General features: G+C 33.1%; 1 protein-coding gene across 3 annotated transcripts in view; it reads right to left on the reverse strand.

Moving 5' to 3' along the window:
* zgc:158766 (uncharacterized protein LOC100009641 homolog) overlaps positions 1-16,438 on the reverse strand; it is a 49,075-nt gene that overhangs the window by 5,318 nt on the left and 27,319 nt on the right. For all 3 annotated transcript variants that reach the window (XM_051865603.1, XM_051865601.1, XM_051865604.1), the window contains exons 11-22: positions 13,755-13,893; positions 12,974-13,096; positions 12,502-12,657; positions 10,744-11,555; positions 9,144-9,393; positions 8,968-9,057; positions 8,661-8,885; positions 7,353-7,523; positions 7,096-7,273; positions 5,383-5,499; positions 2,216-2,470; positions 66-298 (exon numbers count right to left, since the gene is read on the reverse strand). In XM_051865603.1, the coding sequence (XP_051721563.1) occupies positions 66-298; positions 2,216-2,470; positions 5,383-5,499; positions 7,096-7,273; positions 7,353-7,523; positions 8,661-8,885; positions 8,968-9,057; positions 9,144-9,393; positions 10,744-11,555; positions 12,502-12,657; positions 12,974-13,096; positions 13,755-13,893 (2,749 nt within the window). The remainder of the gene's footprint in view (positions 1-65; positions 299-2,215; positions 2,471-5,382; positions 5,500-7,095; positions 7,274-7,352; positions 7,524-8,660; positions 8,886-8,967; positions 9,058-9,143; positions 9,394-10,743; positions 11,556-12,501; positions 12,658-12,973; positions 13,097-13,754; positions 13,894-16,438) is intronic.

A 16,438-nucleotide genomic window follows, 5' to 3' on the forward strand; every position in this document is an offset into this window, starting at 1 on the left:
TGAAAATGGTTCCCCATACTGTTACCAAATTTGCAAATATAGTATGGCTTTACATCATCTCTTACCGCTGTGATGAACTTGCTGCTCTGAGTCTGCAGCTCCTGCTCTTTGTGGTAGAGGATGGAGGACGTGACTTTGGGTGGAGACGGTGAGGGTGTGGGAGAGGATAGGTACGAGCCTCCGTCACTGGTGTAACTCTCCATCGCTAATGCAGGGTGATGCTGGACAGTGATGCTGCTCAGACCGCTGACACTGTCACTGGAGGTGCACTGCGACGAGCTCTCAGCACTGTCACTGACTGAGACAGACAATGCAAAGGTAAACATTCAATTTCCTTCATTCGTATAAATTATTGAAAACAAAAGATTAATACATTTATAATATTATAAAAGACTTCTTTTTCAAATAAATGCTATTCTTTCAAACTTTCTATTCATTAAAGAATCCTGAAGAAATGTATCACGGTTTCCACAAAAATATGAAGCAGCAAAACTGTTTTCAACATTGATAATAATAATAAATGTTTCTTGAGCAGCAAATCAGCATATTATTAGAATGATTTCAGAAGGATCATGTGACACTGAAGACTGGAGTAATGATGCTGAAAATTCAGCTTTGAGATTATATATATATATATATATATTATATTAGGGCTGTCTAGCGATTACAATGTTTAATCAATTACATGATGTGGCGATTAATTAATCTAATTAATTGCAAATTATTTGCATCTTAAATTGGCTGAGAAATTACCCCAAAAAGATAAAGTCATTATTGTGTAAAGCATCAAAAAGACATTACAAAAAGTAGCTTTAGAATAAAAATATTTTATTTGATTCAGCATAGAATGTCATGAGGCTGAGTAAATGATGAGTGAATTTTATTTTTTTGGATTAACTATAAATTTAATGTTTGTTTTTTTTTAACAATATGGAAATATGATTTTTTTTTTTTAAATGAAATTATACTCTAAATAAGAAAATAAAACTGCCAGTAGGTAGCGGTAAATGTCTTAATGATTAAGTCAGTCATTCATTTAATCATTCATTTGATTCATTCAAACGGTTGATTCATTCAGGAGTGAAGTAAGGCCCTGTCCCAAATGGCACCCTAAACACTCACGGCCTTCCTATGAGTCCGCACTTTCATGACGTAACGTAGCTTTGTGGGGGAGAAGTCTGCCGCGGAGCTCGCACAAGTGCGTGGCTCAGCAAAAGTGCGCATCGAGGACGCATATCGGCTGCAAAGGGGGCGCTCGCGACCGCCCTTCTGAAGCCTAAAATTGACAAATGGGACACCCTACGGTCTCGTGGACTTAACGGCACGCGGCAGCCATTGTAAGTCCACAAGACCGAAAGCGCATAGAAGTGTGCCATTTGGGACAGGGCCTAAATAGTTCTCTTTATGAATGGACCATTGAATCATTTGTTCACTCGTTTCATTCAAAACGCGGATTCAGAAATGAAACGCCGCTGTGTGCTGCTCAGAGACGAACAGTTCTGCTTTGTCTTTATATTGTCTTTGGCAAAATAGAGCAAAACAGACAATATTGTGTCTAAAATAACACAATAATAACTTCTGATTTATTGAACAGTTGCATAAAATCAGTATTGCATTTATACTCTTGCTATTCTAGACAGAAAAACAGCACACATAGTGTGATATTGCTTAACTTTACCATAAGATTTTTAGATATAGATTTTTCAGAACAGAAAGAGGAACTGGACAGCATGTTGTCTAAAAATAAATTTAATACTCTGTCATTTGACTATCTTTGTCTTTGTCAGAGTATCTTTAGGCTGCCCAGTGAAACCGCACACATTCAACCCCTCACAGTTTCCATTAGCTTCTATTGTACAAAAGAAACACCACCTGAGTGAGAGGGGCCCATTTCCTGTTTAGACATCCTGTCTAAAAAGCGTATATGAACATTTTTTTAGCTGCTGTTCTTACACACCTGCCCACCACAGACACTATTATCAGATGACACATCCTGTTGATGAATTTAGACTGTAGATGAACTCGACTAATATATCTGTACCTTTTTGAGGGGTGTGCTTAAACATGTGCTTAAAATGTCACGATGTCAAAAATCCTAAAGCTCCTTAAATAGGCTTCAATAATTTTTGCATTTGATTTTGAAATGTGACTTGGACATGATGTCATGTGATTGTTTTCATGGAGACACACAACTATAGAGCGATTCCAGACTCACTCATGGAGGACTGAACGGTAGAATCGTGCTCCAGCTCGTCCTCTTCGATGCAGTCGTACGGCCAGTGGGACAGAGACGGGCAGCCGGGCAGCGGGTGAGACGGGTACAGATGCAGGTTCAGAGAGCCCAGCAGAGAGGACGACGACTGACTGCTGGAGGATGATGAGCTGCTGTTGGAAATGGTGGAGTGAGGTCTCTTAAACGGCGTGGTGTGGTCGAACGAGGACACCGCTATGGACGCTCGCATCCTCGACTCTGCAGAGATGGAGGATGGACACAAATCAGATGAAGGCTGCCATTGCTCTCAGTTAGACTCCCATATGCATCCACATATTAAAGACATAGTTTACCCAAAAATGACAATTCTGTCATCATTTACTAATCCTCAAGTTGTTCCAAACCTGTTTGAGTTTCTTTCATCTGTTAAACACAAAAGAAGATATTTTGAAGAATGTGTGTAACCAAACAGTTGATGGTCCCCATTGACTTCCATAGTATTTTTCACCATACTATGGAAGTCAATGGGTACCGTCAACTGTTTGGTTATCAAAATGTCTTTTTCTTTGTTTAGTAAGTTTGGAACAACTTGAGGGTGAGTAAATGATGACAGAACTGTCATTTTTGGGTGAACTATCCCTTTAATTGAGCTGCAGGACTGAATCAATGAATGCTGAAATAGTTCCACATAAACATTAAAAATGTTCAGCTATTATTTTTTAATTGTAGAAGGTATCAGTGTTGTTATTATTAACTAAAACTATTTAAAAAAACAAACATTTTCATAAATTTAAATAAAGCTTAAATTAAATAAAATAGAAATATTAAAAGAAAAGTACATAAAAAATAGAAATGTTGTCTTGTCAACTAACTGAAATAAAATAGATTCAATTGACGTACTACAATTACTAATACTACAACTGAAATACAAATAAATTAAAGCTAAATTGAAATATTAAAAATGACTTACAAGCTTCAAAATGTTATATGCATATACATACAGTACACCTATTACTATATGTACTTTTATATGTATAGGTTTTTATATAGTTAAATATGTTTTTGTAATTTATGTGGAATTTGTAAACTGTAGATTTTCCCTGTAATTTAAAGGGTTAGTTCACCCAAAAATGAAATTTTAGTCATTAATTACTCTCCTTCATTTCGTAAGACCTTCGTTCATCTTCAGAACACAAATGAAGATATTTTTGATGAAATCCGAGAGGTTTTTTTTATTTTATCCCCCAATAGAAAGCAATGCAATTACCATCATTCAAGGTCCAGAAAGGTAGTAAAGACATCATTAAAACAGTTCATGTGACTACAGTGGTTCAACCTTAATGTTATGAAGCGACGAGAAAACTTTTTGTGCGGCAAAACAAAAATAACGACTTTATTCAACAACTTCTTCTCTTCTGTTTCATTCTCATACATTGTTTACGTCCAGCGCTTCCAGGTTCCACGTCAGAACACCGACTCATTATTGACTATTTTATTTTTTGTTGACTATTTTTACAATGTCTTTTCTACCTTTCTGGACCTTGACAGTGGTAATTAAATTGCTGTCTATGGAGGAGTCATAGAGCTCTCAGATTTCGTCAAAAATATCTTAAGATGAACGAAGGTCTTACAGGTTTGGAACGACATTAGGGTGAGTAATTAATGACAGAAATTTCATTTTTGGGTGAACTAACCCTTTAAAAATGTCAATATATTCAAACAGTATTTCTATCAACATTTTGATGCTGTATGTTGTTGCTGTATTTCACAGTCACAGGATAATTTCCACATTGAGCAATTTTAATTGATAATTAAATGTTTATGTACAAAATATGTATTCTTTGCTGTCCAAATAAATGAAAATGAAGTGTTTTTTTTGTTTTTTTGTTATGAAGGCAGTAAATTGTCTCTGTGGTGACCTGCTGCTTTGAGTCAATTTACACAACAGTCGCTCATAACAGTTGATGTATGACATTTAAAAGCTTCTAATGCCTAAGACGTGTCACGACAGGAGTTATGACCTGAGTCTGGCACAGTACAGTGAATAAACACATGCTCGCAGCCAAAATAAGACAGCAGATCTGTTCTCCAGATAACACTCTGAAAGGACCCACATACTGAAGATCAGCTCAGACGCTTTTCAAAGATGAAACGCTGGATCCAGCTGTGCTTTGCTGTTTGATTCTAAAAATATGCCTTCATACAGGACGGGAAAAGTCAATGTGGGAATATGGGCCACATTCAATAAATAATTCAGACTGTGTGCCTGTGTGCCTGTGTCTTCTGTCCATTAGGTTTCAGATTAATAATCAATTATTGATAAATATATTAAAACTGATATGAAAAGTATTTTTCTTCCATAAAAGTATGACATTATTTTATTATTATTTTAATGTTTATATATGTATATATGCATATATGTATATATATGTATGTATGTGTATATATATATATATATATATATATATAATTAAAGTAGTATATGCAATGTATTATTTTATATTATTTATTACATTTTCAAAAAGAAAAATACTTCTGAGTGCTAAAATATATGCTAAAATATATGAGAGTGCTACTAATATATACACACACACACATATATAAATATATATAAATAAAAATATATATATAAATATTTTTATTATTAAAGTAGTATATGCAATGTATAATTTTATATTATTTATTATTACATTTTCAAAAAGAAAAATACTTCTGAGTGCTAAAATATATGCTAAAATATATGAGAGTGCTACTAATATATACATGCATACATATATATATAAATATTTATATTATTAAAGTAGTATATGCAATGTATTACTTTATTTTATTATTACATTTTCAAAAAGAAAAATACTTCTGAGTGCTAAAATATATGCTAAAAATATATGAGTGCTACTAATACACACACACACACACACACACACACACACATATACATACACATATATATATATATATATATATATATATATATATATATATATTATATTATTAAAGTAGTATATGTTATGTATTATTTTATATTATTTATTATTACACTTTCAAAAGAACAATATTTCTCATATCAGTTTTAATCTACTTGGCTATTATTAGCTTGGATATGAATGTTTTCATGAATTGCTGCTGCTGATGATGAGGTTGATGTCTTGCTGATGCAGACATCTTACCTGACCCTTTCATAATGTAGTCGACGGCTCGATCGCTGATCGCAGAGTCGCTGGGTTTGATGTCCATGAACGGCTTGTTTCCAATTCCCATAGAAACCATCTCCTGCATCCGCAACTCTGATGTTAAAACAAACACATGCATTAGAGGAATATAAAAACATTGACAAAAAACAATGAATAATGCAATAGGCTTTGATACCACAGTGTTTCTTCCTAACATATACTGCAACATATTTTCAGCTCCTAATAATAACACAGAGACAAAATGGCCCACAATGCATTTGTCAGTAAGACCACAATGCTGAAGTGACAGTTCTGCTGTTGCAGAGCTGAAAACAGAAGAATTTCTGTTCATGCATCTTTTTATGTTATGAACTAGTAACTAGTTTCTTCACATGCTGTGAACAGTAGACACCAGGGCTTCCTGCACTGCATTCAGTGGTGAGACGCTGCCACAGCCAAATGCTTTGCAAAAGAAATGTCATTTTACCCAAATCGTGAGCTTTTAGCTTGAATTAAATGTACTGAAATAAACAGATGATGTCTCCAAAACAAACAAGTCTGATTCATGAGTGAATGATTCTTATGAGCCAGTTCTTTTAAATGAATTGGCCAAAAAGACTCAAATGTATTCATCTGAATCATTCTAATGAATTATTGAATACATTAAAAGTGCTACGGAAATAAACTGTTATTTATTCAAATAAAAATAAATAAATAAATAAATGTTTTACATTTTTTAAATAAATAAATATAATGTATTCAAACAAATAAATATTACATTTTAAAATATTCTATATAAATAATTATTTATTTTATTTACACTGAATGTTATTTATTCAAATAAATAAAAATATATAAATGTTTGCACTTTTAAAATAAATAAATATAATGTACTAAAAATTAACAAATATTACATTTTAAAATATTTTATATAAACAATTTATTTTATTTACACTGAATGTTATTTATTCAAATAAATAAAAAATAAATAAATGTTTTGCACTTTTCAAATAAATATAATGTATTCAAATAAATAAATATTACATTCTAAAATATTTTATATAAACAATTTATTTTATTTACACTGAATGTTATTTATTCAAATAAATAAAAAATAAATAAATGTTTTGAACTTTTCAAATAAATAAATAATGTATTCAAATAAATAAATATTACATTTTAAAATATTTTATAGTTATTTTATTTACACTAAATATTTAATTAAATTAAAAATAAAAAAATGTTTTGCACTTTTCAAATAAATATAAAGTATTCAAATAAATAAATATTGCATTTTAAAATATTTTATATAAAAAATATTTCTTTTATTTATACTGAATGTTATATATTCAAATAAATAAAAAATAAATGATTTGCACTGCAGCAAAAGAAATGACATCTTCTAGCTTGAATTAAATGTACTGAAATAAACAGATGATGTCCCCAAAACAAACAGAACGAGCGTAGTCTGATTCACGAACGAATGACTCTTATGAGTCGATTCTTTTAAATGAATTGGTCAAAAATGTAGTACCCTGAATCATTCTAATGAATTACTGAATCAAAATCTGAAAAAATGTAGCTAAAGATACACATCGTTTGTTTTTTTTTTTAATAAAAAGCAGAATATGTTAGAAAAAAATCATATTGTTTTGTTCAGTATGTAGTTGAAACTGCTTAGAGAAACAGTGCTGAAAGCTGCTCTCTGACCTCGGTTTCGTAAGGCCTGCCGCCACAGGATCTTGCCGATGACGCTGGTCCACGCGGCCTTCACCTCTCCAGAACTGGCCTGTAGGATGAACGTATCCTGGGATTTCCTTCGGCGAAACCAGATCTCAAAGCGCAGCCCACTATCGCCGACGTTCTCCGTCATTCCGATCTCGGCTGTCTGAAAGGATGCAAAAATAACAGTTGAACCTCACAGAAAATACTGTAGGTTAAACGTAAGTTGACATCACATTCTGTACCTTGTAGGACTGTTTGTAGATATAGATGTCATATCCTCCTTCAATCTTTTTGGTCTTGCTGAAGAGGATGAGGTCCTCGAACAGGAAAACGTGACGAAGGTATTTTTTGCGTCCGCACCACACAATGAACTCATCCTGACACCGAAGCTGGCCCTGCTCCTTCAGGTTGACCTGTTTACACAACACAGCAAATGATCAAATAATGTCACTCAGTGGGTTTTTTATTATACAATACAATGAATGAAAATATTGTATTACAGTAAGAATCATCAATAAAAATAATAGGAAGAGTAAAAAAAGAAATACTTTAATGATAATACTGAAGGAAAACTGGCTTAATTGTTATGAAAACAATATAAGCAAAATCTTAACGGTAGAAAAATAGATTTTATTTCATTTCAAATATTCATATATTATATATATATATATATATATATATATATAAACATACAAACAAATAAATTAATCAAATAAATAATAATATTTGAAAATAATAATGATTTTTTACTTAATTATTAAATAATTATTAAAAAATATTTTATTTACATTATTTATTTTTTTAATAACAATGATTTTATTTATTTCACATATAATATTTTCAAATAAATAATAAATAAATATTTGTTTGAATAAAATTTGTTAAAATAATTAAATATTTATATTTTACAATATATTTAAAATAATAATTATTTATTTTATTTACATTAAATGTTCTTTAAATAAATAAATAAATATTTACTTGAAAAAATGTACTTAAATAAATAATATTTGAAAATAATAATGATTTATTTTACTTAATTAAATAATTTATTTACATTAAATATTTATTCAAATAAATAGTTTTATTTTATTTGTTAATAATAATGATTTATTTGATTTATTTCAGTTAAATTAAATGTTTTAAAAAATAATAATAATAAATAATATTTATTTGAATACAGTTTTTTCAAATAATTAAGTATGTATATTTTAAAAATATATTTTTAAATAATTATTTATTTTATTTATTTAAATTAACAAATACCATTTTGTGGTAAAATATTAATTACAAAATTGATTTACATTTACATTAACACATTTAGCAAACGCTTTTATCCAAAGCGATTTGCAAGAGAGGGACAAAGCAATTCATCAAGGAGCCAACAATAGTCATAATGTACATTGCCAGGATTATTTGACAATTAGATTAGGAAGCGAGCTAGAAAAGAGAGGAAATTCAGAGAATAATTTTTTTTGCGTGCGTAAGTGCATTGGTTTAAGTGGTTAAGAGCTTATGAAAGAGGCATGTTTATTCCAAACTCCACTTACATCACATCCACGGATGGCGTCCATGGCTAGGAGGTCATTCCCGTGACGCAGCTGGAACTTGACCATCTCTTCAGCTGTTCTGAGGTCAGTGAGCTCCTGCTCCTGAGAGTGACCGCACTCCTTAATCAGATCCTTCAGGAGAAGAGCGTATTTACTCATCCTCTGGATGGGCTTCAGCAGGTAGGACGCCAAGTCCATCTTATCGCCCAACTCCACCTGTTTATTCTGAAGATGACATGGTAACAGTCAGGAAAGTCTGTCCTAGCCCATGTGAATAACGTCATGTAGGAGAAATGAGGTCGCTCACCTTGAAGAAACTGTTTCCGTGGCTTATTAGCAAGGCATCTGAGCGGGGCTTGTTCTTGCTGTACAGGGCGTACATACCGAACTGCTCCTCCTACCCAAGGACAAAAACAATGAAGAAATACATTTATATCTTAAATCGAGGCAGACAGCAGAAGAGACTTCTTTCTAACAACTCACGTGTTGCAGGAAGCAGCTGCTGATGGACAGGGGCGAGTGGGCGCAGCTCTCCAGATCCTTCAGGAAGTACTGGCTGTGGAAGTCACACAGCTTCTCCAAATTCCCAAAAATAATGCTGCGCTTCCCTCTCAGGTCCTGAGGAAGGTCCAGTCGCTCCATCTCAGGGAAGTAGTGCTCGATGATGTAGCTGAGAGATCTGACGTACTCTCTCTCTGTGGAGATCATCTCGTCCATGATGTGCTGAATTTTGCTGAAAGGCAGTGTGATGCAATGTGAGGGAGTTGTGTTGTTGCGTCTGTGAGTTCGCTAACTTTTATCAGCTTTAAAATTTCCCTAAATATCAGTGGGTCACATGCACACTGTTGTTTTTCAATATGATGGATAATAATATTAATAATAATAAAGTATTATTATTATTTTATTAAATTATAAAAATCAAACAAATAAATAATGTATTGCTATAGTAATAATGTTATACTGTAAAATAAAATATTGAGTATGTAATAATAATAATTACAAAACAACAGTGAAATTACAGATATTGTCTTATTTTTGTGTAATTATTTCTATTATTTATTATTATTACTAATATTTATGGTCTTTTTTTTGCATCCTTGCACAATGCTTCACTCACATACTGTGTAATAAAATTAACATTATTATGTTTTTATTTTATATATTATTTTAAATAAATTTATTTATTTATTTATTTAATTTATAAAATTATAAAAATAAAACAAATCAATAAAGAAATATTTTACTATAGTAATAATATTATACTGTAAAATAAATGTAATAATATTTTATAGTATTTAATTAAATTAATATTATTTAATTATTTATTAAGAGTATTTAATAATAATAATAATAATTATTATTATTTTTATTATTATAAACTTCATTATTTTTATATTATTAAATTTTAACAATAAAACAAATAAAGAAATATATTACTGTAGTAATAATACTATCCTGTAAAATAAAAAATGAGTATTCAATAATAATATTGTTAATAATAATAATAATAATAATAATAATAATAATGTATTATTATTATTATTTTATTATATTATACAAATTAAACAAATCAAAGAAATGTATTGCTATAGTAATAATGCTATACTGTAAAATAAAATATTGAGTATGTAATCATAATAATAATAAAATTGATTATTATTATTATTTATTACTATTATTATTTACAAAAAACAGTAAAATTGCAAATAATGTCTATAATTTATATTTAATTAATTCTATTAATTCTAATTAATACTATTATTATATAGTAATAATACTATACTGTAAAATAAAAAAGCATTTAATAATAATTATTATTATTTTTATAATTATTATAAACCATTATTTTTATATACATTATTAAATTATAAAAATAAAACAAAGAAATATATTACTATAGTAATAATACTATACTGTAAAATAAAAATTGAGTATTTAATAATAATAATATTTTTTTAATAATAATAATAATAATTATTATGTATGTTTAATTACTTCCATTATTTACTATTGTTACTAATTTTTTACTATTTTTTTCCCCAAAAGGTGACAAGTTTGCATCCCTCCACAAGACTTCACTCACCTGCTGTGTGTCTTCACGTCCCCGTCGCTGTGTCTGCAGTGCGCCCTGGGCGGGGACGACATGCTGCGACTGCGGCCCAGTGCTGGACTCTTCATGTCTGGCCGCTGGAGCTTCTTCTCTATGCACACGTTGTTGGTGACCTCCAGTCCTTTAATGTAGATGCCCGTGTACCCATGATGACCAGCATCCGAGTGAGCTTTGTCACGCGCCATCAGCTCGTAGCTCATGGTTTTCTTCATGATCTTTTTGAGCGGCTGCTTACGCTGACGCGACGCTGGTGAATGCAGCGGCTCGGAGTGACACGAGGCGAATGAGTCGACGGTACAGTCGCTGTCGGTGTCGTCAAATGTGGATGTCGAGAGCTTGCCGCTCTCCGGTGGAAATTGGAACTGGCTTCTGGAGAACGGACCTGCTGAATGCGGCTTCTCATCTTCATAATCAAAACACAACGTGGAAGAGGAGCTCAGAGTGGGAAGCTCAGAGGAACCTACTCCGTTTTGGGTTTCCAAAAGTTTTGATGTCATAAGCGCAGATTCTTTGGAGGTCGCGGCAGCCTTGGCCAGTGCTTCCTCCAGCTGCTGTTTGGTTTGCTGGCACTTCTGCCAAACGCTGTTCCACTGCTGCAGCTCCCGTGGGCTGTTGAGGTTCAGCACCATCTGATTGAGCGCGCTGAAGTTGTCCAGGGAGAACTTTGTGGCCTCGCTGTGGTAATCCTGCAAAACGTGCAGGACAGAAGGCGTGTAACTGACCGCATTATCGTCCAGCCTCAGCTGACAGAAGTACTCCTGGCAATGGACCATCCACTGGTTTGCCTGCGTGAGAGACGTTTTAACACATCATCATTAGTGGTGGATATCTTGCATTTTTTAATTATTGTATCTGCCCTTTTTTTGTGGGACTTGTGGGACTTTTATCATTATATAGATGCATAGAAGCGGCCAAGTTAATTTTTTATTTATATTTTAAGTGCCGCAAGTGGGACTATTATTTTGACAGTGCCTGAGCATAGACGCACAGAAGCGGACAAGTTATTTTTTATATATATATTTTAAGTGTCGCAAGTGGAACTTTTATTTTGATGGCGCCTGAGCATAGACGCACAGAAGCGGACAAGTTATTTTTTATATATATATTTTAAGTGTCGCAAGTGGAACTTTTATTTTGACGGCGCCAGAGCATAGACGCACAGAAGCGGACAAGTTATTTTTTATATATATATTTTAAGTGTCGCAAGTGGAACTTTTATTTTGACGGCGCCTGAGCATAGACGCACAGAAGCGGACAAGTTATTTTTTATATATATATTTTAAGTGTCGCAAGTGGGACTTTTATTTTGACAGTGCCTGAGCATAGACGCACAGAAGCGGACAAGTTATTTTTTATATATATATTTTAAGTGTCGCAAGTGGGACTATTATTTTGACAGTGCCTGAGCATAGATGCACAGAAGCGGACAAGTTATTTTTTATATATACATTTTAAGTGTCGCAAGTGGGACTTTTATTTTGACAGCGCCTGAGCATTGATGCACAGAAATGTTCTTTTTTTTTAACTAATTCATTTTAAAATGATTCATTTTCAATTACTTTAGTAAACAGTGTGTAAAATAAATATAAATTTAATTGCAGCAATTGTTTTGCTTGTGTTATTTACTATCTTTAAATTAAATTTTAATATCAGTCGAACACAAATTATCATGACAGTAGTTGACATGGTGCAGCAAACTAGACACAATGCAATCAAAAAACAATTCTTTACCGATTCGTAGAACTCATAGAGGTTGTGCAGGACCTCCAGTTCGTTCTTGCGCGCCTCGCTCCGCTGCAGGACGGTGCTAATGTGCTGTTTGACCTCTTGAAGAGCTGAACCGGCTTTAGACTCCCTCAACAACGTTGCAGCTTTCTTCTGCTGTTCCTACAGGAGCAAAATTAAGACCACATTAGTTGGTCATTTAGTTGACCCTTGAATACAAAGCAACTCAAGAACATTTCACATGATTCACCTCAATGTTTCCCTACACACTGACCTCTATGGCATCTATTTGAAACTGTCAAAACTTATAAAGCAGGCAGGTAGGTAGGTCACATGACAGTACCAACATGGTGGATGTAGTTCGTCCAAATTTAATTTGTTGTTGAGCCTTTTCTTGATCATCCTGCCACAGTAACATGCCAGCTCCCCTTTTCTTTCTTTTCCTTCTTTCAACATATGAAACTACATGGACACTTACTGTGGACTCGTCCATGAACTGGGCCAGACTCTGTCTCATGTCCTGAATGGAGCTCAGAGAGAGACTATACGAGTCCAAAGGAGCCAAATGTTTCTCACTCTCCACATAAAACCACCTCTTCACCTGAGGAGAGAGACAGAAAAACATTATCATCCCACAGTCTTTCCCAATAAACAATTATTATTTGAATAAAACAGTAACAGTCAGGAAATAAAAATAATTCATTTACACCACAGACAACCTGATTTTCAGTGCTAACGTATTTTAACGAGCTGCCCTATTATTAGTTAATGTGGGATGTTGTAATGTTAGAGCACACAAGACAGTGGTTGTGTTTTCTTATCAAGAACAGAGATATAAAAACACAAAACCCTGAGTGATTTGATTGCATAATCCACAATGCTCTATTTTTTAATCACATTCAGCTCTTTCTTGAAGAACGATCAGATATGCCTATAGAGAAAATGAATGCATGCAGAAGCAATACTGCTCATCAGTGTGCAGCACTGTATTTGTGGATTCAGGTCACACTTTAGTTTGGGGAACACATATTCACTATTAACTATGACTTTTGCCTCTATAAACTCCTAATTACTGCTTACTAATAGTTAGTAAGGTAGTTGTTAAGTTTAGGTATTGGGTAGGATTAAAAGGCATTAATATGTGCTTTATAAGAACTAACAAATATCCTAGTAATATGGATGCTAATAAGCAACTAGTTCATAGTGAGAATTGGACCCTAAACTAAAGTGTTACCATGATAAATCACAGTGTTTTTCACCTCCTCGTGTCGCTCCTGTAGCGTGCGCAGCTCCAGTAGCGTCTCCAGCTGCTGCAGTGATTTATTAGACAGAATGACGAGTTTGTGGACCTCCTCATCCACCTGGTTATACAGCACACTGACCATATCCACAGCGTCTCTGCACACAACACAACACGAGGTTAAACTTAGTGAAACTTAGGGTGAACAAATTGTTCCTTTGAACCGGTTCTTTTTAGTGAACTGGTTGAACCAGCTCACCAAATCAGACTGAACCGTCTGAAACAGTTCGCAATTTCAAGGGTTTGTTCACCCAAAAATGAAAATTCTGTCATTAATTACTCAACCTCATGTCGTTCCACACCTGTAAGACCTTCGTTCATCTTCAGAACACAAATTAAGATATTTTTGATAAAATCCGATGGCTCAGTGAGGCCTCCATTGCCAGCAAGATAATTAACTCTTTCAATGCCCAGAAAGACAGTTAAAACAGTTCATGTGACTACAGTGGTTCAATGTTATGAACCGACGAGAATACTTTTTGTGCGGCAAAAAACAAACAAACCATCGAATCTTTTGTTTCAAATCAGTGGTTCGGAGTGTGTATCAAACTGCCAAAGTCACGTGATTTCAGTAAACAAGGTTTTGTTACGTCATAAGTGTTTCGAAATTTCAATGGTTCACCACTGGGGGGCGTGACTTTGGCAGTTTGATACACGGTCCGAGCCACTGATTCGAAACAAAAGATTCGTAAAGCTTCATGAAGAAGTGTTTTGAAATCATCCATCACTAGATATTGTTAAATAAAGTCATTATTTTGTTTTTTTGGTGCACAAAAAGTATTCTCGTAGCTTCAAAACATTAAGGTTGAACCACTGTAGTCACATGAACTGTTTTAAATATGTCTTTAGTAGCTTTCTGGACATCTGAAAGTGTTAATTAACTTGCTGGCAATGGAGGCCTCACTGAGCCATCGGATTTTATCAAAAATATCTTAATTTGTGTTCTGAAGATGACAGAACTTTCATTTTGGGGTGAACTAACCCTTTAAACTAGTTTATTCACTTTATATGCTTTAGACATGTAAAACATCCACGTTTCACATAATTATTGGGTGCTTTGATAATAGAATTGCGTATACGTGATGTTATCAGTGTTGGGCACATTACTTTAAAAAAGTAATTAGTTATAGTTACTAGTTACTTCTCACAAATAGTAACTGAATTAGTAACTGAGTTACATCATTATAAAAGTAACTAATTACCAGGGAAAGTAACTATTGCGTTACTTTAAAAAAAAAAAATCAGATATGTCAAATAACTTGGATGCCCCTAATATTAAATATAAGTCTAAAAATAAATGATGCTTGATCCGACTCGTGACTCATGATCCGCTCTTGCTCACGACATGAAATTCTCTGTACTGTACTTTACGTGTTGGTAGCCTTTAAAGAAAACATAGTTTCATATTTAAGTTTAAATAGGCCTATCTTATGTTTTAAATTAATCTATTTGATTATGAAAAGTGAACAGCATGAGTAAGATAGGATACATTATGCGCAATATATCGGGAGACATGGAGTGGGTCAGACATGACCACATTTTGACCACTTCATTAAGTTTTGTTTTGTAGAAAGCCTTTCTTTAAAGTAAATTTCATTTTGTAAAAATTGCATCTTAATTTTAATCAATGTTTCATCAACCAATTGCTTGGATTTAATAAATAAGAAGCAAATATAGCAGACAATATAATCATGACATGGAGGCGCCGGCGCGATCACTTGCACGTGAACTGGAGCGCGTCTTATAGGCTAAATGAACCGAAACTCAGCGTATAGGCTGCTTGTCTCACAGACATGAAAAATATATCAATAGAAAGCTTGAAATGTCTACTTTTAAATGAAATGTGCATTCTCTCTCCAGGCGCGTCCACATGATGATGAGAGTCAGCAATGTCAACTTCATCTTTGCAGCTGACACTGATTCAGAAAACATTAGTTTATTAAAAAACAATTAAAATGTCTCCTTGCTGTTTTTTGTCACATTCATAATCATTACTTTTGCCGGTTCTTATGGCAAGCTTTATGCGTGTTCTTGAGTGCTATATAAGCCTATATTACGTAAACGCTCATTATAATGGTTTATTCTCTCCGGTATTTAAGAAATTAAATTAATATAAATGTGATTAGTCAAATAATGGCTTAAATGAACAACTACTAGTCGACTAGAAAAAACTTATTTCACATATTTTCAATCCAGTATGTCACAAAAGGTATTCTGGTTTGAGCTTGCGCTCCGCTCGCATGTTCTGACACAGACACATACACAGAGCATCGTACATTATTATCAGTTTAAAATTATATTTGTGTATGACTAACCCCAACACACAAAACAGAGATTCACACCAGTCAATTGTAGTAACACGGCATTTTATTGTCAGTAGTGGTAACGGCGTTGTAACGGGGGAAAAAGTAATTTGTTTGATTACTCGTTACTGAAAAAAGTAACGCCGTTAGTAACGCCGTTTATTTATAACGCCGTTATTCCCATCACTGGACGTCATTGCATGATTACATAAACAAACTGATGAATCATTTTTTTGAACAGGTTCATTGAAATGAACTGTCTGAAAGATCAGCAAGGAAAAAGTTTCCAATGGCTTTTGCTGAAAAGCATAAAGTATAAAAAAATATAACGTATTGGAAA

The sequence above is a fragment of the Ctenopharyngodon idella genome, chromosome 16 (genome assembly GCF_019924925.1).
Source record: "Ctenopharyngodon idella isolate HZGC_01 chromosome 16, HZGC01, whole genome shotgun sequence".
NCBI classification, from domain to species: Eukaryota; Metazoa; Chordata; class Actinopteri; order Cypriniformes; family Xenocyprididae; genus Ctenopharyngodon; species Ctenopharyngodon idella.